The 21028-nt window shown below is 38.0% G+C and overlaps 2 protein-coding genes across 2 annotated transcripts; both read left to right on the forward strand.

The window, feature by feature from the left end:
- The first annotated feature begins 1066 nt into the window (after nucleotides 1–1066).
- On the forward strand, nucleotides 1067–7010 carry paqr8 (progestin and adipoQ receptor family member 8). The gene is given in 2 exon segments (NM_001201495.1): nucleotides 1067–1239; nucleotides 5819–7010. A coding segment is annotated over 1 exon segment (1074 nt). The 5' UTR covers nucleotides 1067–1239; nucleotides 5819–5840; the 3' UTR covers nucleotides 6915–7010.
- Nucleotides 7011–16481: 9471 nt separating this feature from the next.
- Nucleotides 16482–21028, forward strand: LOC101166101. Its single transcript, XM_020714740.2, has 5 exons — nucleotides 16482–16710; nucleotides 16877–17010; nucleotides 18271–18307; nucleotides 20049–20091; nucleotides 20186–21028. Exons 2-5 carry the CDS (start codon nucleotides 16889–16891, stop codon nucleotides 20299–20301), a joined length of 318 nt encoding a protein of 105 aa, XP_020570399.2. The 5' UTR covers nucleotides 16482–16710; nucleotides 16877–16888; the 3' UTR covers nucleotides 20302–21028.

A 21028-nucleotide genomic window follows, 5' to 3' on the forward strand; every position in this document is an offset into this window, starting at 1 on the left:
TGCTCTAGTACAATTCTCAGATCAGAATTGAAGTTTGCAAATACGTGTGTGCATTTCTCAAAACAATTTGTACAAACAGCAGCATAGATCTTTGGTTCATCTCTCAAAACTAAGTCTTTATGTCATTGAACATGTCAGTGCCATCAGAATGTCAAGTCCTTGTGTCATTGTCTACGAACAAGACAGTCAAATTACTTAGTCATGTTGTCAATATAACTGTGTACTTTAGAGGGAGGTTCTGATGTAAACTATGGCTAAAGTTTGGATGACAATTATTGTAAAATGTAAGTTACACCTTTTCTGTTTGATTGCAAGAGACTGGACAAGATTCACATTTACACTTTTATTGTTCATATTGTAATTTGTTGACAGACCATGTCATACCAACATAAAAAAAAAAACACCGCAAACAGTAACACAAACGGAAAATAAAAGAAAGGACAATATTCTGTACAACAGTACAGGCAGTGCAGTAGGAATTGGTGTGGTCTTCCTACACCTCTTGTCGTTCCTGTATTTTAGGCCACGAATTCTCATCCACATCACAGCGAATAGCCTCTCTTGCAATGCAGTGAAATATGTTTGTCACATTATGACAACTTGGTCAACCATTTTGCAGTTGACGACTTACGATGAACTAATGACTAGGTGTTTTGAGGAGTAAGACTGTTGCAAGGTGAACTATATAATACATTTTTGATCAACATGACATAAACAACTGATAATGTAGCAAAGAGCAGAGAATTGTACATAATCATTTGCATGGATGTACCAAAGCAACTGCAACTTGTTCAAAGAAGTGAGAAACTGCTTATATGATGTGCATAAGTGACATCATGATGTGAATATTGAACAAATAGTTTTGGGAATTTCATTCTGATCTGAGAATTGTACTGAAGCGACTGAGAAAAACTGTAATATACAGTTATTGAAACAACGTCTAATTAAAAAACGTACATGTGGTATATTTATGAGAGAATTCTGCTGCCCTGAAAATGTGAATGTAGACGTGTTGATTCATAAAAATGTGACTTTTTACATCTGGTGGGCGTGTCATGTGAGTTTGACTCCGCCTTCCCCAGTTCTCCAGTTTGTTTTGCTTTTGCCGGTTCAGAGCCTGGATCATGTCTTGTTAGTGTTTGAATACTCCCGTCTGCTCGCCTTTTGTTGGAAGAGAGTCGGTCTGAGGTTAAAACCAAGCGGGTGGAGTTAAAGCTGTTGTCTGGTCTACCTGCGCAGGTGAGATGAATATTTCTCCCTTTTAAATAACATTGCCATGCTTTATCTCTCTGAAATAGTCTTTGTAGTATAAAGATTTTTTTTAAGTATGAGTTTAGTGACGTACAAAATTGAATCATGATAATCCAACAGACTGAATGCAAATTTGTATACCTGTTGAACGGCATTTTTCTCACCAAGTCCCAGGTTTGAGCAGTTGGTGGTGGTAGAAGAAGGGATATGAATGGTGCTTTTCTCATAAAAACCTCTGATGGGTGAGGTCAGGCTGCACCCTTTGAGTAGATGCAGATACCTTTTGGGAAGATTGCATCACAGCTACTTTGTGACAACTATAGCTGACATTCCTCTGTGTAAGTGTCATAGAGGGCCTGTTTACAGGTTTGGTCGTTTGCTTCATTGCTGACTTCAATTAGAACACATTGTCTCCCCTTGCACTGGCATTTTGCTCTTTTTCAGTCTTTAAATGCATTGTGCTTATAGTTAAGGCTTAATAGTTCAGAGTTGTACTATGGACCCTGTTGAACAAATTAATGAAAAGCCACAAAAAACGTTTAGGATTTTTAAACAATCCTTTTATCTGTGCATGTATTTCTGCTGCATGTCTCTGATGTCAGATTTTTCAAAGTCCCACTCTGATCATCTTTTGATCTAGTTGCAAAGCATTCCTAGTGGTCTTTTATGATTATTGACTTTGAAAAGCATTTGACACTCTCAATCATGTCATCCTACTTGACGAACTGAAAGTGCATGAGATAAGAGGACTAGCGCTAACTTGGGTCAAAAGCTATCGATAACACTTTATATTAAGATTCCTTAACAAGCTTTGTTAACACATTAACAAGCATTATAAATTAATTTATAGGGTGTTAGTAAGACATTTATTAGTACAATAAGTCTAATAAGGTTTATTAAATTACTTAGTTAACACATTTACAAGCATTATTATTAGGATGTTTTCAAAATGCTAGTGATGCATTTACTGATATTATAGGTGCCTAACAAATGTGTCAGTGTTAATAAGCTTAATAAGATTTATTAACAACCTTTGTTAACAAATTAAGAAGTATTATTATTGTTTAGGGTTCTAGTAAGATATTTATTAGCATTATAGATGCCTGACACAAGCCTAAGTGTTCATAAGCTTAATAAGTTTTATTAACTAACTTAACAAATTAATAGGCTTTATTAATGTGTCAGATGCTAGTAAGATATTTATTAGCATTATAGATGTCTTGCAAATACCTGAAAGTGTTAATAAGATTTATTAACATCTAAAGTCAGACCATTTTCTTCTAAATCCATATTACTAAACTGCTTATAAGCTTTACAAATGTATTAATTAACTTTGTTAATAGTTTATTAATTGTTTTGCAGCACCCCATCTAAAGTGTGGACGTTTTTTAATACAAACAACCACAAAGCATAAAGATTGTAAAAAGAACTTTATGAAATTAAAACAGACTAAACATACACAAATTGTTCTGTAAAAGATATATAAAAATTTAATTCAGACAAATAAATTTTTTTTTAAAACATATATACTGTTGTTGGATGACTAGCATCATAGAGGATAAACTATTAGCATCTATCCTGAGTGAAACATTCATTGCAAATCCCATCACCAGGAGACAGTTCTCTGCATTCAATGCCAACAGCATTCAACCACATTTGCCTTGCTTCAAAGTCCACAAGAAAGTTACACAAGCCAGTCATTTTTGAAGAACGAAGACAATAAACCTACAGGAGCCAGGCTAAAGCTAACACGCTAACGACCGACCGGTGCAGAATCAAAGATGGGCGGGGCTTTTTTCGTCACCTGTGTGAAAGCAAAGTCTAAGAGGCCATTCAATTGGCTGAAAGTGAGCACGCCTGTTTTGCTGATGAGTTTGATTGACAGATTCATTAGCCAATGGTGACATTGGTTAACCTGCCCATCTTTGATTCAAAATCAAAGATGGGCAGGTTAGCGTGTTAGCTTTAGCCTGGCTCCTGTAGGTTTATTGTCTTCGTTCTTCAAAAATGACTGGCTTGTGTAACTTTCTTGTGGACTTTGAAGCAAGGCAACAGTGGTTGAATGCTGTTGGCATTGAATGCAGAGAATTGTCTCCTGGTGATGGTATTTGCAATGAATGTTTCACTCAGGATAGATGCTAATAGTTTATCCTTATTAGCTATGATGCTAGTCATCCAACACCAGTATATATGTTTTTTTTTTTTGTTTTTTTTTTGTCTGAATTAAATTATTATATATCTTTTACAGAACAATTTGTGTATGTTTAGTCTGTTTTAATGTCATAAAGTTCTTTTTACAATCTTTATGCTTTGTGGTTGTTTGTGGTAAAAAACGTCCACACTTTAGATGGGGTGCTGCAAAACAATTAATAAACTATTAACAAAGTTAATTAATACATTTGTAAAGCTTATAAGCAGTTTAGTAATATGGATTTAGAAGACAATGGTCTGACTGTAGATGTTAATAAATCTTATTAACACTTTCAGGTATTTGCAAGACATCTATAATGCTAATACATATCTTCCTAGCATCTGACACATTAATAAAGCCAAATAATTTGTTAAGTTAGTTAATAAAACTTATTAAGCTTATGAACACTTAGGCTTGTGTCAGGCGTCTGTAATGCTAATAAATATCTTACTAGAACCCTAAACAATAATAATAATTCTTAATTTGTTAACAAAGGTTATTAATAAATCTTATTAAGCTTATTAACACTGACACATTTGTTAGGCACCTATAATATCAGTAAATGCATCATTAGCATCTTGAAAAATCCTAATAATAATGCTTGTAAATGTGTTAACTAAGTAATTTAATAAACCTTATTAGACTTATTGTACTAATAAATGTCTTACTAACACCCTATAAATTAATTTATAATGCTTGTTAATGTGTTAACAAAGCTTGTTAAAGAATCTTAATATAAAGTGTTACCAAGCTATCTAACAGGAAGAAAACAATTTGTCAAGATTGATGAATTTACATCAAAAGCCAAAGACATAAGTTGTGGTGTCCCACAAGGATACATTCTGTCCCGTTGCTATTCAATATTTACACAAATGATATTCAATGTTTCAAAAAATTTTAAAACTAAAATTATTTGCTGATGACACAAATGTATTATATTCTACTGACAATTATAGGGAACTTAATAATGTGGTGAACACACGGTTAAACAAAATAAAATCATGGATGGATTACAACAAATTATCTTTGAACCTAGATAAAACCAAAGTGATGTTTTTGGTAACGCCACATTGATAATGCCAATACAGAGCACTCAATTAAAATAAATAATGTATCAATTGAAAGTGTTTCAGAAATCAAATTCTTAGAGGTTGTTATCGATGGAAACTAAGTTGGAAGCCACACATCAGACACATACAAACTGAAGTCTCAAAAAGTATTTCAAGATTTTTATTGTACTGCTCCTTACCATATTTCACCTACTGCATAGAAATTTGGGGAAATAATTATAAGAGTTCACTACATCCTCTCTCTTTTTACTTCAAAAACGAGCAGTCAGAATAGTGCATAATGCCGGCTATCTTGATCATACAAACATTTTTTTTTTATCAAGCCAGACTCTTAAAACTGTTTGACCTTATTGTTTTTTACACCGCACAAATTTTATACAGAGCCGGTGGGAAATTGTTACCATTCAACATCCGAAAAGATTTCTTAGAAAATGAAGACGGCTAAAAACTGAGGGGATAAGAACCACAAAGAAAAGTTTTTGTGTTTCCATGTGTGGCACTAAATTTTGGAACGGGTTAAGTAATGAGCTCAGCCAATGTTGAAATATTCAATAAAATGCATAAAGAGACTCTGATTTCACAATATAAAGATAAGAGGATTTAAGGATCAACAGGTGTTTGAATAATTTCAAATGTATGTGTAAACTTGATTGTGGTGAAATAATCAAAGCTCTTTTAATTACAACCAATAAGTATTACATTGAATAATGTGCAACAATGATTACTGAAATGTTTTAATTACAATCTACTACGCTATAGATAATCTTAACTTGATCTTCAATGTGTAACAACAATAATTACTGGTTTAATGTGATAATGTGTTCTAGTAATAATCAATAAATATTACACATGGTTACTTAAAGTTTGAATCATTGATGTTTACTGAAAAGATGTAAGAATTCTTTCTGAGGATAATCAATAAGCACCTGATTTTGTTACTTGATAACTTGATCTGCAATGAGTGTTACAAATGAGTTCTTTTTAAACCTGTATTTTTTGTCTGCTCCTTATTTACAATGATTTGAATAAAGAATGCTCAGAAATGCAATTTTAGGCATTATTTCCTTCACATATCTCCTCCATCATCAAAAATCCCAAAAGAAAATGTTAGAAAATACCAATAAACACAATTTTCATCAGAAACAAATACGACAAAATGAACTGATAATTTGTCTTTTCTGAGTAAACTGAGACCTAAGAATCAATGAAATATGTCATGATTAAGAGAAATGTGAGATAAAGTAGTTTCTAGATTTTCACCAGAGTGCGTCTTTATTAAATAATATACGTTTTTTGTCTTCAACAGTGTGTTAGGTGCAGCAGAAGGGATGCTGACTGACATTCTACAGCGGTTCAGAACCTTGACGCTGAGTGTCAAGCCCCTAAGCCGCCTTCCTCACATCTCAGACCTCGTCCTTGGCTCTCGTCTGTCACTTGGCGCTACTGTCACCGCCTCCGAGGTCCCCACCCTTTTCCAAGAGCCCTACATCTTGTCTGGCTACCGTCCCGTTCAGCAAGACTGGCGCTGCTACCTCTTCAGCCTCTTTCAGCAACATAACGAATCTCTGAATGTATGGACTCACTTGCTCACAGTCCCTGTTCTCTTGATTTCCTGGTGGGCCAATGTAGGTGCCCTGGGGTACACCATGGATGCAGCTTCTCTACCTCTTAGCCTCTTTATGGTGTCTGCACTTACATACCTCTGCCTCAGTGTGGCAGCACACCTCCTGCAATCTCACTCAGAGCGCGCACACTACTTCTTCTTCTTTATGGACTATGTAGGTGTAGCTGTGTACCAGTACGGTTGTTCACTTGGTCATTATTTCTACACATCAGAGCCGACATGGAGGGAAATAGTTGGATGGCTCTTTCTTCCTGGAGCTGCCCTACTTGCGTGGCTCTCCTGTGCCGGCTGCTGCTTTGCTAAGTACAAGTACAGGCGGCCGTATCCGGTGCAGCGTAAAATCTGCCAGCTGATCCCCACCAGCATGGCCTACGTGTTGGATATCAGCCCCGTGGCCCACCGCCTGCTCACCGTCTCATGGACTCATGAGTCTTCCCTGACCTTTCACGCCCTACAGATTGCCTCTTTCCTGTTGGCCGCCTTCTTCTTTTCCTGTCCAGTCCCCGAGCGCTTCTTTCCAGGCCGCTGTGACTTTGTGGGCCAGGGTCACCAGGCCTTCCACGTGTTTCTGTCCATGTGCACCTTGTTACAGCTGGAAGCTCTTTTCCGGGACTACGCCAGACGGCGGGAGACGGTGGTGGAGGTTTTTGGGGAGCGGCAGCTGTGGTGGGGGTGTGCAACCTTCCCTGTTCTGCTTATGTGTTGCTTCCTGACAGCACTTCTCACCATGAGGTACACAGACAAGAAGCTGCAAGAGCAAAATGATAAAAACCTGTAGGAAGTTTACTGAGAAAAAAACACTCTTTTATGATTTAATTGTTTATTATTATGCAAATGTTGTGATTACTTTAAACATTTAAATAATAAAACTAAGTAAAACTATTTGTAGTATGCTTTCATTTCCAGTAATAGTTTCTTAAAGTCCTGAATCAAGGAAGAAAATAGTTGGTTGATCATAAATAAAATAAAAAGTAATTTAGACTTTTTATTTATTTGATTCAAGAACCTACTACTGTTTAAAAATTAGGATGTGATGTAAACAAATACGCAAAGAAAAAGTAAGAAAGTTGAAAATACTTCCCTGTAACCCAAAGCATTCATAGATCTTCTTTACATTTTATGTCCATCACTGAGACGTTATTTCCTTTCTGTGGTCATACCAGTTCTCTTGAAGGAGAGCTGGTATGATGGTGGACACACCTTTTGTTTCTTAGAATTTGAGAGTTATTTCTATAGGAACAGTTTCAGGAGAAAGTGCCTGTTGTTTTACCATTAGACATGACTGCCCAATCCTGGTCCTAAAGGTCTACCACCCTGATTGTTTTCCAGTTGTCCCTGCTTTTCCTGTCGCTGAATATAATAACCTGGGATTATGTCATTCAAGTAATCATCAGGGAGAAGGCAAACAAGATGGAAAACAAGCAGAGCGGCCAAGTAGTTTTTTGGAGTCTGTTCCAAGAATCACTATGTCCTTCAGACATGGGTTTCGACCAAAAGGGTTATTAGAACTTGTTGCTACATACAAATACAAGTAAAAACTTGACATTACCTCCACTTACCATATTGTCCGTACCAATATGCACCATCAATGAATGGTATATTTTCAAACTTATGTCATATGTAAGGCATTATAAAGCACATTCAGCGAGACAAATGGTCAGAATAAGTCCATCAGTCAGACTTTTTTAACAGCGTTCACAGTAACTCTAGAACTTGTTTGTAACACGCTACACGTTAGCATTTTCACAGTACTTGTAACTCCCAACCTTGTTTAAAAGGTGAAAAAAACAGACTGTTACAGCTAAAACAAACATTACTGAGCCTACGCTAACTCCCAACCTGGTTAGTAACACAGTAAAAAAACACAGTTTGACGCTGATACATGTATGGCAAGTAGCATATTCACAACACCTATAACTTCCAAGCTTGTTAGCAACACGTAATTAAAAATAGACTGAAGCACTAAAGCAAATGTTACTGTGACTACGCTAACTCCCAGTAGTAACACATCATAGAAAAAAACACAATCCGCCATATTAGCCATATTAACGTATCTACAAGAACACCCAACCTTGCTTGAAACATGTTTAAAAAACACAAATTGCCCTTTTATCGGAGAGCCGTGTACCCTTTCAAAATTGCTTTGGCATTAGTAAACACTGTGACGTCATTTCCGGGTGAGCTATTCCCAGTGCTAGCTGTGTGACTGCTGTCCTCTTGTTTGGCATTAGCCTTACTACTATTGCTTACTCTAAGGGTTATCTGGGTTAATATTCACATCTAGTACCTTTTATTAGCGAATTCACCACTGTTAAACCGCTTGCTGTTCACTTTTCTCATTTTGCTAAATAAACCACTTCTCTTTACTTAAACACCGCTAGCCTTAGCTTAGAACCTAGTATGGCCACCACCACTCCTTCCGCCTCTCCTCCTCTCTCCTGCCCCATGTGCCATATGTTTAGTGATGATCCTGCCTCCTTTAGTGAAGATAGGGGTAGGTGTGTTAAGTGTAGTCTTGTGTTAGACTTGGAGGCCAGGCTGGAGCAGTTAGAAGCGCGGCTCCGCACAGTGGAAGCTAAGCCGGCTAGCCAGGTCGTTACTCGTAGCGCGGGCCGCGCTACCAGGGCTAACTTAGTTAGCACCCCAGCGCCCTCCCAACAGCCGGGAGACAGTCAGGGGTTTGTACCGGTTGGGAGGAAACATAGTGCTAAACGCAAAAACTTAGAGCACCCGAGACTCCACGTTAGTAATAGGTTCTCCCCCCTCAGCGACACACCCGCTGAACACTCAACTCTGGTTATAGGCTCTTCTGAAGTTAGAAACGTGGAGCTCCCAGCGGCTACTGTCAGGTGTTATCCGGGGGCCAGAGTTGGTGACATCGAGGGGAACCTTAGGATGTTAGCTCAGAGTAAGTCCAGGTTCCGTCGAGTCGTGATTCACGCAGGCGGTAATGATGCCCGACGGAGACAGTCAGAGGTGGTTAAGTTAAACGTAACTTCGGTGTGTAAACTGGCTAAGACGATGTCCGACACTGTAATTTTCTCTGGTCCCCTGCCGAACTTAGTCAATGATGAAATGTACAGCCGCTTTTCATCATTTAACCGCTGGCTTTCTAGATGGTGCCCAGAAAACGGCGTTGGTTTTGTGGATAACTGGAGCGCGTTTTGGGGGAAGCCCGGTCTCATGCGGAGAGACGGCGTCCATCCCACTCGGGACGGTGCCGCTCTTCTTTCTAGAAACATTTCTGCTAGCCTTAGTCTGTTAACCTGACAATCCAGAGACGAGACCCGGGCGCAGAGCAGCAGTGTAAAACGCTCTTCTGAGCCTCCCTTAGGGTTAGTGCCGGTGCAAAACCCATGCAGGGAAAGTCAAGTAGGTCCTAGCTTTAGTTTATGTGCTGAAAGACAAATGAAAGGAGCGCGTCATAGAAACCTTAAAGTGACAGACAGCAGTTCTCACAAGCAGAATTATGATGTAATTAAATGCGGTTTATTAAACATTCGATCCATTTCCTCCAAGTCCCTCTTAGTCAACGAGTTAATTACTGATAACAATCTTAGTCTTTTAGCCTTAACAGAAACTTGGCTCCATCAGGATGACTATGTTAGATTGAATGAAGCAACCCCCCCCCACTTATGCTAACTATCAGAAATCCAGGATTTCAGGTAAAGGAGGGGGTTTGGCAGTAATATCACAGTCTAGCTTACTTCTCAGCCCTAAAGTTAAAAATGCTTATAATTCATTTGAAAGCATCATATTGTCTTTAAGTCACCCAAACAGGAAAACTCGAAAACCTGTTTTACTCATAATTATTTATCGCCCCCCCGGCCCATATTCAGAATTTTTAACTGAGTTTTCCGACTTCCTATCGACTATTGTCTTAGATTCTGATCAAATTATAATATTAGGGGATTTTAATATTCATGTTGATGACCCCAGTGACTGCCTAGGAAAGGCTTTTGCAGCTTTATTAGATGATGTTGGTTTCACCCAAAGTGTGAATGAACCCACTCACTGTCATAAGCACACCCTGGACCTTGTTCTAACCCATGGGATAGAGATCAGCCAGCTGAGTGTCCTTCCTCTTAACCCCATCATTTCTGATCACTTTATGATTACCTTCCAGCTTACACTGGAACATCCTTCTGCCCCAGTGAATAAGAAACAGCTTAGAAGAACCTTAACTGACCGTTCTGTGTCTGAGTTTAAACACACAGTTCAGCCAGTACTTAGTGATATTCTGAGAAAATACTCTGAGACCAGCTCCCATAGTATCAGTCCTAGTATAAATGACCACTTTGTTAATGATGCCTTACAAGCCCTCAGGAGTACACTCGATGTTGTTGCCCCCTTGAAACCTAAGTTCGTCAGACAAAACCGAGTAGCACCGTGGTTTAACGCTGAAACTCGTTCTCTTAAACGAGAAACCCGTAAGTTGGAAAGAGAATGGCGCCGCTCCGGTTCAGAGCAGTCTCTGGATATCTGGAAACATAGCCTATTAAATTATAAAAAAGCTCTGCGTAGAGCTAGAAGCCAGTACTATTCAACCTTAATATCAGAGAATGGAAACAATCCAAGATTTCTTTTTAGCACTATAGCTAAATTAACTCGCAGTCAGAGCTCAGTAGAACCACATGCTCCTGTTTCTCTCAGCTCTGATGATTTTCTTACATTTTTCGATAGTAAAATCTCAAATATTAGACATAAGTTAAATCAAGTTATTCCTACTATCAGCCCAGAACAGGCTGAAGCGGTAGAAATGGAGGCATCCATAGAAACCTCTGTAACATTGGACTGCTTCACTGCTGTGGATCAAGCGGAAATAACATCAATTATTACGTCCTCCAAATCCTCAACGTGTCTGTTAGACCCAATTCCCACTAGACTTTTTAAAGAAACTTTTCCCCTAATTAATGATCCCATATTAACAATGATAAATGCCTCTCTGGAAACGGGTTACGTGCCACAGTCTTTTAAATATGCAGTTGTTAAACCTCTTCTGAAAAAGCCCAGTTTGGATCCTAGCATCTTGGCCAACTATAGACCGATATCAAACCTGCCCTTTATTTCTAAAATCCTAGAAAGAGTTGTAGTTAAGCAGCTTTACTGCCACCTACAGGACAACAGCCACTTTGAAGACTTTCAGTCGGGGTTTAGACCTCACCACAGTACGGAAACTGCACTAGTTAGAGTCTCTAATGACTTGTTATTGGCCTCAGAAAAGGGACTACTTTCTATTCTGGTCCTGTTGGACCTCAGTGCTGCCTTTGACACTATCGACCACGGTATTTTACTCCATAGATTAGAGCAGGACATAGGGATCAGAGGATCTGCTCTCCAGTGGTTTAAATCCTATCTGTCTGATAGGTATCAGTTCGTTAATGTAAATGGCCATTCCTCTCAGTGCACTCGAGTCAACTATGGAGTCCCACAGGGCTCAGTCTTGGGACCGATCCTGTTTACGCTTTATATGTTACCCCTAGGAAACATAATCAGGAAACACAGCATTAATTTTCATTGTTATGCCGACGATACGCAGTTGTATTTATCCATGAAGCCTGACCAGAATGACCAGATAGAGAAACTGAACGCCTGCATCAGTGACATCAAGACCTGGATGACAATTAATTACCTCCTCTTGAACCCAGAAAAAACTGAGGTCATTATACTTGGTCCTAAAAACCTCAGAGATGCTCTGTCTGCTCAGATAGTCTCCCTGGATGGTATAAGTATAGCCCCCAATTCCACAGTTAGAAACCTTGGGGTTTTACTTGACCAGGATTTATCATTTAAGGCTCACATATCTCAGGCGTGTAGAACTGCCTTTTTTCACCTGCGGAATATTGCTAAGATCAGAAATATACTTTCTAAGAGTGATGCTGAAAAACTCATCCATGCGTTTGTTACGTCGAGGCTGGATTACTGTAACTCCTTGTTAGCAGCGTGTCCTAAGAGTTCCTTAAGAAGTCTCCAGCTTGTTCAGAACGCAGCTGCTAGATTGTTAGCTGGAACCAGCAGAAGAGATCACATCACTCCTGTGTTAGTTTCGCTCCATTGGCTCCCAGTTGATTCTAGAATTAAGTTCAAGATCCTCCTGTTAACCTATAAGGCCTTACATGGAATGGCCCCGTCCTATATTAAGGACCTCATAGTCCCTTACCAACCAATCAGAACACTTCGCTCGCAAAATGCAGGACTGCTTGTGGTTCCTAGAATTAGTAAAAGTACGGTTGGAGGTAGAGCGTTTAGCCACCAAGCCCCTGTCTTATGGAATAAACTCCCAGCTCATGTAAGAGAGGCCGACTCAGTTTCTACATTCAAAGCTAGACTGAAAACATTCCTCTTTGGACAGGCTTATTGTCAGACTAGTTAGTATTCAGAGATTATTTAACTTATTGTTAGTTTGTTTAAATTAAACTTAATAATAACTATTTCTTTTAAAAGGCTGCTAGAAGTTGAAGCTGGGGTAACTATGGTACACTGGGGTTCTGTCCTCTTTCCTTTTTTACTTCTACCCTTCCTCTCCTCTATTCTTGATCATAATTTATCATTTAGTTCTCCATGCCTCTGTTTGGTGCAGTGCGATTCATGTATTGTCCCTCTTTTCCTCTCCCCTCCTGGGGAGTGGGAGTGCTTCCAGACTCCAGTTGGCTCATCCGTGCTCCAGTTCCTGACCGTTTACCTCGCCTTTGCTCCTGCTCCTACACCTGGCTGTGGATCCTGCCTCTGGCTCATCTCTGGCTCGTCTCTGCTCTGTACCTGACCGAGTACCTCGTCTCTGCTCCTGCTCCTACACCTGGCTGTGGTTCCTGTCTCCGGCTCGACTCGCGCCTTTGACTGTCCCGATAACCACAGCTGGATGAAGCTCGTCTGCTGGACTTTTATATATGTAGTTGTAGATTTAGATAAGTTAATTCTTCTCTAAGATTTCTGGTAAATCGCCTGTCCGTCCTGGGGGAGGATCCCTCCTTCATGTGGGCACCCCTGAGGTTTCTTCGTTTTTTCCGGAATCCGGTTTTTTTGGGAGTTTTTCCTTACCGCGAAGGGGGGTCTAAGGGCAGGGATGCCAGTATAGCTTAGTCTGTTTGTTAGTTCATTTTAGTATTTTTCTATTGAACTCTTTGTATTCGTGATCCTTTTGATTTCATGTTTTACTTCGAAGCCCATCGAGACGACTGTTGTTGTGATTTTGGGCTATACAAATAAAATTGAATTGAAAATTGAATTGAAACCAGAATTAATCCATCTAAGGTGCTCTAAATTGTAAGGCGCACTGTTTTTTTTTATAAAAAAATGAATTCTTTTAAGAGCGCCTTATAATGCAAAAAAAACAGTATCTTAAATCTATTTGAGTGGTTCCTGCATGTTTTACTTTTCAGTATCAATATCTAAAGGTTTATTATTTTAAATGATTAAATTGAAAGAAAGATTATTTATACATATTATTATATTTTTTTACTTCAATTCAAATTCAAATACTACAAACTGATGAACTGCAAAGTATTACCTGTCCGCTGTAGCCGATAGCAGCCCTGCCCCACCCAGAGGTCTACAAACCTGAATATCAGGTGTTCAGTAGATCCAAACCTACAATTATTTTTAAAAAGCTAAGGACTATACTAATAAGTTTTCAACGTAAACAATCAATAACCTCCTTTCATGGTTTTTAAAACTCATATAATCAAATGTAATCTTTGCTAATTTAGTTTGAAAAATAATAACCAAATGAAAACTGTTGTATAACTCATGCAACTCTAAATGTGCATGGGTAGTTCTTGTTTGACAATTACAGGCTGACCTTTTACAATCTGGAATGTAACAACACTGTTTTTGAATAAATGAGTGAAATAAAACAGCTGTGACCTAAACTTGTTCTTTTACATTTTTTTTTTGCAATCCACAGACACATTTTAAACCTTGTGCTATCCTAAGACCCCACCCTTACATTGCCGTGTTCTCCCTACTATGACAAAGGTGAATAAAGGTGGAAAGATTTCATGGAATCCATGGACACCAGTGAAGATCAAAAATTATTGAAGAAAAAAAGGTTCAGCGCTCTGTCTTGTGGGTCTAGATGACCCAACTCCCAATGTTAAAGTGCCTAGGATAGTACAAGGGTTAAAAGTTGAGTTCACGTAGGGAGACTGAATGCAGAGAGTTAGTGTTTTCTGCGTGTCTTTCAACCCTGTAACTGTGGTTTACTCAGACTCTGCATTTCTACAAAAGTCTATGTTGAAAAAGACGTTTTCAATGGAAAATCACTGACTGGTTCATGAAATTTGTTTTAGATACTGTGTAGCAAACCATCCAGCTGAGTTGGGAGGAATATTTCTCAGAAAATGAGGATTTTATTTGAAAGAAAAATCTTTATGTACGATACTTTATAGTTTCAGTGGAAAGACAAGTGTCAGGCTCATTTAAATCTTTGCAAAACAATGATGGCATTATTTTTTATTACTCTACTTTCTTAAGGACAGTTTTAATCGAGAAACGAAGCAGGAACTTAATTAAGTTTACGGCAGCATGTGGATTTGTGCGCCCAAGCCGTGAAATCCATTTTTCCTCCACAGGGGTGATCCAACAGAAATGACTTGTTGATAGAATTTGTGTGCACACCAATTGTGCTCAGAGCATTGGAACAAATGTTTTAAATCGGTCATATTTGTTTTCCGTGTTCCCCCGCTAACGCTGCATGGATATTGATTCTGCTTTGTGCCTTGAACAAACTCTTTGCAGGGGGAGCAGGCTAACTGCTGCAAGGAAAGTGGGGTTTCAGCAGATGATTACGATAGTATGGGGTTGTTAAGTGAGCATCGGGGACCTGCTGTTTTCAATGAAGGTGTGTCTTTAGCATGGCGTTTCATCTCTGCCATAGTGCACAGCTAGGAAACGGGTTTCCCTGTACAATGAAATGCTCTGCTGTCTGCTCCAAATGCTAAAGGTTAGATAAATAAAATAAAGATATAGAAGTAGGATATATACAGGATAAATTCATAGATGAATTTAGGGTTTTAGTCACCGATTATAGAGATAAAGACCTGAAAGGCAAAAAAAAAGATTGCCGTAGTCACAATTTGGTTTATTTCAGGTCATTTCTGTTTAAAATTTTAAGATCACCAGAGAAAAACTGAAAAAAGGAAACATTTTTGTTTAATATTGTACTGTTTACCTCACATATTTTTTAAATGATTTTTGCTCATCTGACCCAACATTTTGTGAATGTCACATTAGTATCCTCTAAGATCTTTGAGAATCAGACGAAAATGATGAACATAAACAGAAATGTAAAACATACATTTTAAGAATAATTTAAATGCATGAAGGTTAAACTTTATACAAACATCTTGTGCAAAATAAAACACACAAAATAGCATTTGAACACAAAAACTCCCAAATACAACAAAAGTCTATCTGGTTATCTTTAAACCTTTCACTTCAAAACAAACTCTGGAATTGCATTTAAAATATGTTGCACTGCAAGATCCATGAAAATGTTATAGTCAGTTCCTACGCCCTAAAACCTGTTCCACTGGAAATGTAGGGGAGGGGGGGGGGGGGGGGAACTCCCATAATCTCCACTTCTGTCACAAAACCCTCACAGCAACTCACATCCACACGTGAAGATCTGGGGTCAACAGATAACTCTTTATGCTGCTTTATACTACATTGAGAACACTTTTAATGAAATAACACAGGGTTAGAGCTGCACCCTAAAGCAAAGTAGATTACATTGAACCAGTTTCTGCATTTTTCCAAAAAAACAAATATCAGATTTAGAAGCTAAGACTCAGTAACTGCACTTTCATTTTTTTCTTCATAATAAATATATCATTTTTGTACAATTATAAATAAAAAAAACTACAACGGAATATTTTCGCAGCACAAAAATTAAGATCAACTTCTGCCAGAAAATGCATGTTTTAAGTTAACATGCATTTGATTTAAATCTGAAATAGTTTTACTGATAGTTTTCTGCAGGAACGTGTTGCTAGGGGGCGACATTTAGCTGGTTTAGGTGATGAGTTTGATTTTAACAGACATAAAGTAACTAGTTAAGGACACACAAGCTGTGCTTTGATAAGAGCTGCATTGCCTTCAAAAAAAGTCCTTTATTTGAAGTGAAAATTACTCTTCCAAATAATTACTTAAATGAGTAAAAAAAAAGTAAGTGCATGATGGGAAAAAAACCCAAAAAGTACAGAGTTCAAATTTAGGGACAGTTTTATGTTATTATATCTATTAAATTAGAAAACAACAAAAACGTCTATTTTTTAAGAAAAAAAAAATCTTCCTTGTAGCCTCTTTCATAAAAACAGATGAATGCTTAAAACAAAATATGTATAAGATGAATGTAGTGGAGTACTGGTTCTTTGACACAGATTTGCTTTACTAAAAAGTCATGAGAGTAAGAACAGGAAACCTATAGCTTCCTGTCAGCGGCTCCTTCTATAGCAAATGCCAGTGAGAAGCCCCTCCCTGGTTCACCTGAACGCCGAGCAGCATATAAAGCAACAGCAGCCGAATGACTGACACCAGCTGGAGTTCCATTGTCGCAGGATTAAAGCTCGTTCTGTGTAAGTTATGAACCTTTTTCTGTTTTGCTGTTTCCAGAGTATTAAATCTTTAAAATGCTAGTTTTAAAGGGACAGGCACATTCTTTTGTCGTAGTAATGCCAAACCCCTAGGGTTTCTGGAGGTAGACTTTTTTGGATAAAAGGTTAATTATTTCATGTTTTTCAGAGGAAAAGGACGATGGCTCCAATTGGGATGGTCAGCACTCTGAGCTGGTTTGGACCTCTAATGTTCATTCTCTCTGCAGTCGCCTTCATGCTCCTCAGCATCCTTCTTATTACCTTGTGCACCAATTGTCAAAAGTAAGATTTTAAAAGTTTTTAAAAATGCAATTAAAGATTGACTTCAGTAAATGTTAGAAATGTTGCTCGTCGCGCCAGAAAAATGCAAAGAATTGAAATTTGTGCCACCTGTCTTCACCTGCATGAACCATGCCCTCTCTCAGCTTGGAGCGACTCAGTCATTCACTTTTCAGGTCCAAGAAGGCTTTGATTACCATTCATCCCTTAGTAAAGGCCCAACCTAAATACTTGTCAGACCTGATGGGTGGTTTCGGATGAAGGGTGTTCCCTGTCTGCAGAGCAGTTAATGCCATTTTAAAATTAAGGGTGTTCGACTGAGTTTGCAACTTGATTGGCATGAGGGCAGCTTTCTGCGCTTGGGTTGCCATGATCTGTTGGGACTGGGGTTTTCTCATTGCCATGCACATTCTTACAGAAACACACAAATAAAAGGAGCAAAATATGTATTTCAAACTGTTTTATTATTGTTACTGTTATTAATATTAAAACTGAATTCATTTTAACTGCTATTACTCATCCAAAGGAGTAGCAACAACAAAATGTGAATGGGTAGAAATTCCTAAAACCCAGATGGGCCGGCACATACTGTACAGGGGTGTAGCAAATCATTTTCGGGGCTCGAGATTTCAATTAAAAATACTACTTTTGTTATTTTTGAAATGCTTGAAGAAGCCTGTATTGATAATTTCCTAATCTTTGTCAATAATAATACTAATATTGACTCAAAGGTTGGGGGGCAAGTGGAGGGGAAAAACAGCCCCCCTGCATCTCTCTGCCCCTGACCACATGAACTCTAAACTTTATCTTCTGAAATCTGCTCCTGGGGTCATGAAGGCATAGAATGTAATGTTTTTAAATATACTGTTTCAGAGGGTTTTTCAACAGATAGAGAGCAGTTGGGGTACATTTTCTTTTTATTAAAGGGCAATATTGAGGCAGCAGTCTGAAATCATCTTCATAATCAACCTTTATTTATTTATCTAATCAGTTTATTCATAAAACAAAATAAGAATGTGCAGTATTTCATAATTTCGTGTATGTTTGTCTGGCTGCAGAATGATTTAGGATCATTTTAAAAGTTCTATCTTTTTTTTTTTTTAAGCTTGAAGTCCGGTCAAAGATTCAAAAAGGAACCAGATACAATAAATGAGGAGCAAAAGTTGGGAGCCAAAAAAAAAACAGTCACCTTTTGACATACACAGAAATGATAAACCATCAAACCCTCTGATGAACTTTTGTATCTCCCTTTGGCCTCCACAGAAAATCTAGCAGCAGCTATGGCATGAATCAAACAAAGGTAAGAACTTCCTCTGAAATTCTTTTCTTTCTTCCTCATCGGCTGCTGTCACGTCTTTCCCCAAACCTCACCATCATTTTATCATCCTCCACTGATGCGCCTGCATCATCAGTGTGTAAATACTGAGTTCAACGCCTATCGGTATTCATTAGCTGGTAATTAGAAGCAATTAGAGAGGAGCTATTAGCAATCAGTTTTGAAGAATGGTGGCGATTGTAAAACGAGCCAGCCTCATTAGGTACAAATCATGTCATGTCCACTGAGAAATAAAAGATTACACCGTTTAAAAGAAATGTTTAATGATGTGACGTACCACCAAAACACTTAAAATGTCATGTATTTTCTGGATATGAGTGAATATGAGCACATTAAAAACTCTTTAACAACTAAAGTCATTCAGACATAAATACAGAGGTTTATCACTTCTCTTTACATAGTTGCTCTCTTTAAAACATTGGCCAGAAAAATCCAGAACAGCATGAGGTCCAGAAAGTTTTTCTTATTACAGATAAACCATTTTTTGATCACTCAAAATATAAATAGTGATCATGGTGAGAAAAATACTTTATTTATTGAGCAGGTAAGGTACTAGAGCAATTTACAAAGCATTTATAAAAAGCATCATTCATTTATAAATGGGTCAACTGCTGGTCAAATTTCTCAGCTTCATAGTTGAGATTACGTATAGAAAAAATAGGTTTTTAAAGATTAAACGTTGCCATTTATTTTTAACCCTAAATTATCAAAGTTCACAACAAGCAGCTAAAAGCCCTAATCAGGGCTCTCAGACTCCAGGCCTTAAGGGCTGGCATCCTGCTGGTTTTCCAGAAATCCTGCTTCATTTGCTGCTGATTACCTGGACCAGGTGTGTTTGGCCAATAAGGAGCTTCAATAGCGGGCTGGTTGGAAAACACGTATCACACTGGCCCTCGAAGCCTGCAAAGTGCAGTGTATGGACATCCTTTTTCTGATGAAAGGCTGAAATGGTTTTGTTGTAGTTTACATTTTGGTTTTTTATTTAACACACATTTGAGAAGATTCATCCAATGTTCACATTTGCTTGCCTCCACTCAGGCAACCTCTATCTAGATAATAGATGGCATCTTGTGCTAGATATCTATTAGACATTGTATACAACAACAATCTTGTTTCTACAAATTTATATATAGCATTTCATGTAAACAAAACTTGTAAACTATGTATATTATTTTTACATGAAATACAGACTCATTCACAGACTAAAAACTCTTTCATCTTTATTTATTATAGACTACTAGCTAAAAAACTGAATTTTGCTCATATATAAATAAACTTAATGGTGACGTTTGCATCTGCAAGATTTGATTTTGGCACAACATTTCTGAAAGCAATGTTACAAATTTGTTACGATGTAGCTTGTAACAAAGTTCACAGGTACCCAAATATAACTGATGGTGCAAAAGAAGCAAAGAGCTTGCTAGTATGAATGTTTAAGTACTGAGCTAAAAACCTTTTCTCCACAGAGAATGACCCTGAAGGAGTTCTGTTAGAAGTGACAATACCTAAAACAGCAAATACTGCTAACGTCCTGGCAATGCTATTCTACTTCACAAAAAACAAAAAAACATTTAAAAAAAACAAAAAAAAACATGATTGTTTTTTTTCTAATAAAGCAAAACTACTATGTATATGAATTATACATTGCCTCCTTGTGGAGAATGCTTTTAACAATAAACACATCATTTCTCTTGGTTTCCGTCAGAACTCCAACGGGAACACTGAAATAAGCAGAGGAGGATCCAATGGTAGGTTCATCTTGAATCTTATACATTTTAAAAAGAAATGCAAATTTTTCTTTTTTTGTGTATTCAAGTCATTGTTACTTGCTTTTATTTCCAGAACCAGACGGTGTTGTGAACACCAACTGGCGAAACCACAGCACCATGCCTCCCCTCACACTGGAAAGAACTAAAACCCGCAGCACCCAGAGTCAGCCAGTTAACTCAGGACACTAACCTTTCAAGAAGAGAACTTGACCAACAGAAACAACCTCATTCCTACAGCTAAGAAGCAACATACCAATGCACGGAAAAACCCTTTTCCTAAACTTGACAGTATCCCAAAAGGAGTGGATGCCATCCACTCATTCTACTTCATCTGCACACGGATCTCTTTGGCCTGGAATTTAAATTCTGAACTTTTCATCATTATTCATCAGCTTTTTGCTTGCATTTCACTTGAACTCTGACTCCCAACAGAAAGATGTCTTTATAGGTTTCACACTCACAACAAAAATATGTAAGCTGGAACAATAAAAACACAATCCAGACAGGCTGCAAATGTGTTTTACTTTTGTAAGTTATCTGGTTACAAAGACATCCTAGAAACCAAGTCTTCCTAACTCAAGAGTTCAGTGGTGGTTAAAAGTCCTGAGGCGATTGGCTCACTGTGTCAATCGACCTGTCCCTATGTTTGAAGGAGTACAAGACACCCTGCTGTCGTCACGGTGAATATTCCAATCCAGCCACTCAGCAAATAATACTCTGAAGACAGAAGCAGAATGAGAAGGTTGTTATGAAACTTACTTTAACTCAAATGATGCTCATATTTTGTTTCTTTTACTATTCTATTGAAGACTTTTTCTTTTAGATTTGCATTTGCCTGTTTAGTGTGACATTCATGTAAATTCCTGACAAACGATGAAAAAGATGTCAATAAAAAAAGTGCAATAGTTCAAAGCCA

Source organism: Oryzias latipes, chromosome 24 (assembly GCF_002234675.1).
Source record: "Oryzias latipes chromosome 24, ASM223467v1".
NCBI lineage: Eukaryota > Metazoa > Chordata > Actinopteri > Beloniformes > Adrianichthyidae > Oryzias > Oryzias latipes.

Coding starts and splice junctions, on each gene's coding strand:
- LOC101166101 (XM_020714740.2), top strand. CDS start 16,889: ATGGCTCCAATTGGGATGGTCAGCACTCTGAGCTGGTTTGGACCTCTA. Junction 17,011..18,270: donor TTGTGCACCAATTGTCAAAA/GTAAGATTTTAA, acceptor TGGCCTCCACAG/AAAATCTAGCAGCAGCTATG. Junction 18,308..20,048: donor ATGGCATGAATCAAACAAAG/GTAAGAACTTCC, acceptor GGTTTCCGTCAG/AACTCCAACGGGAACACTGA.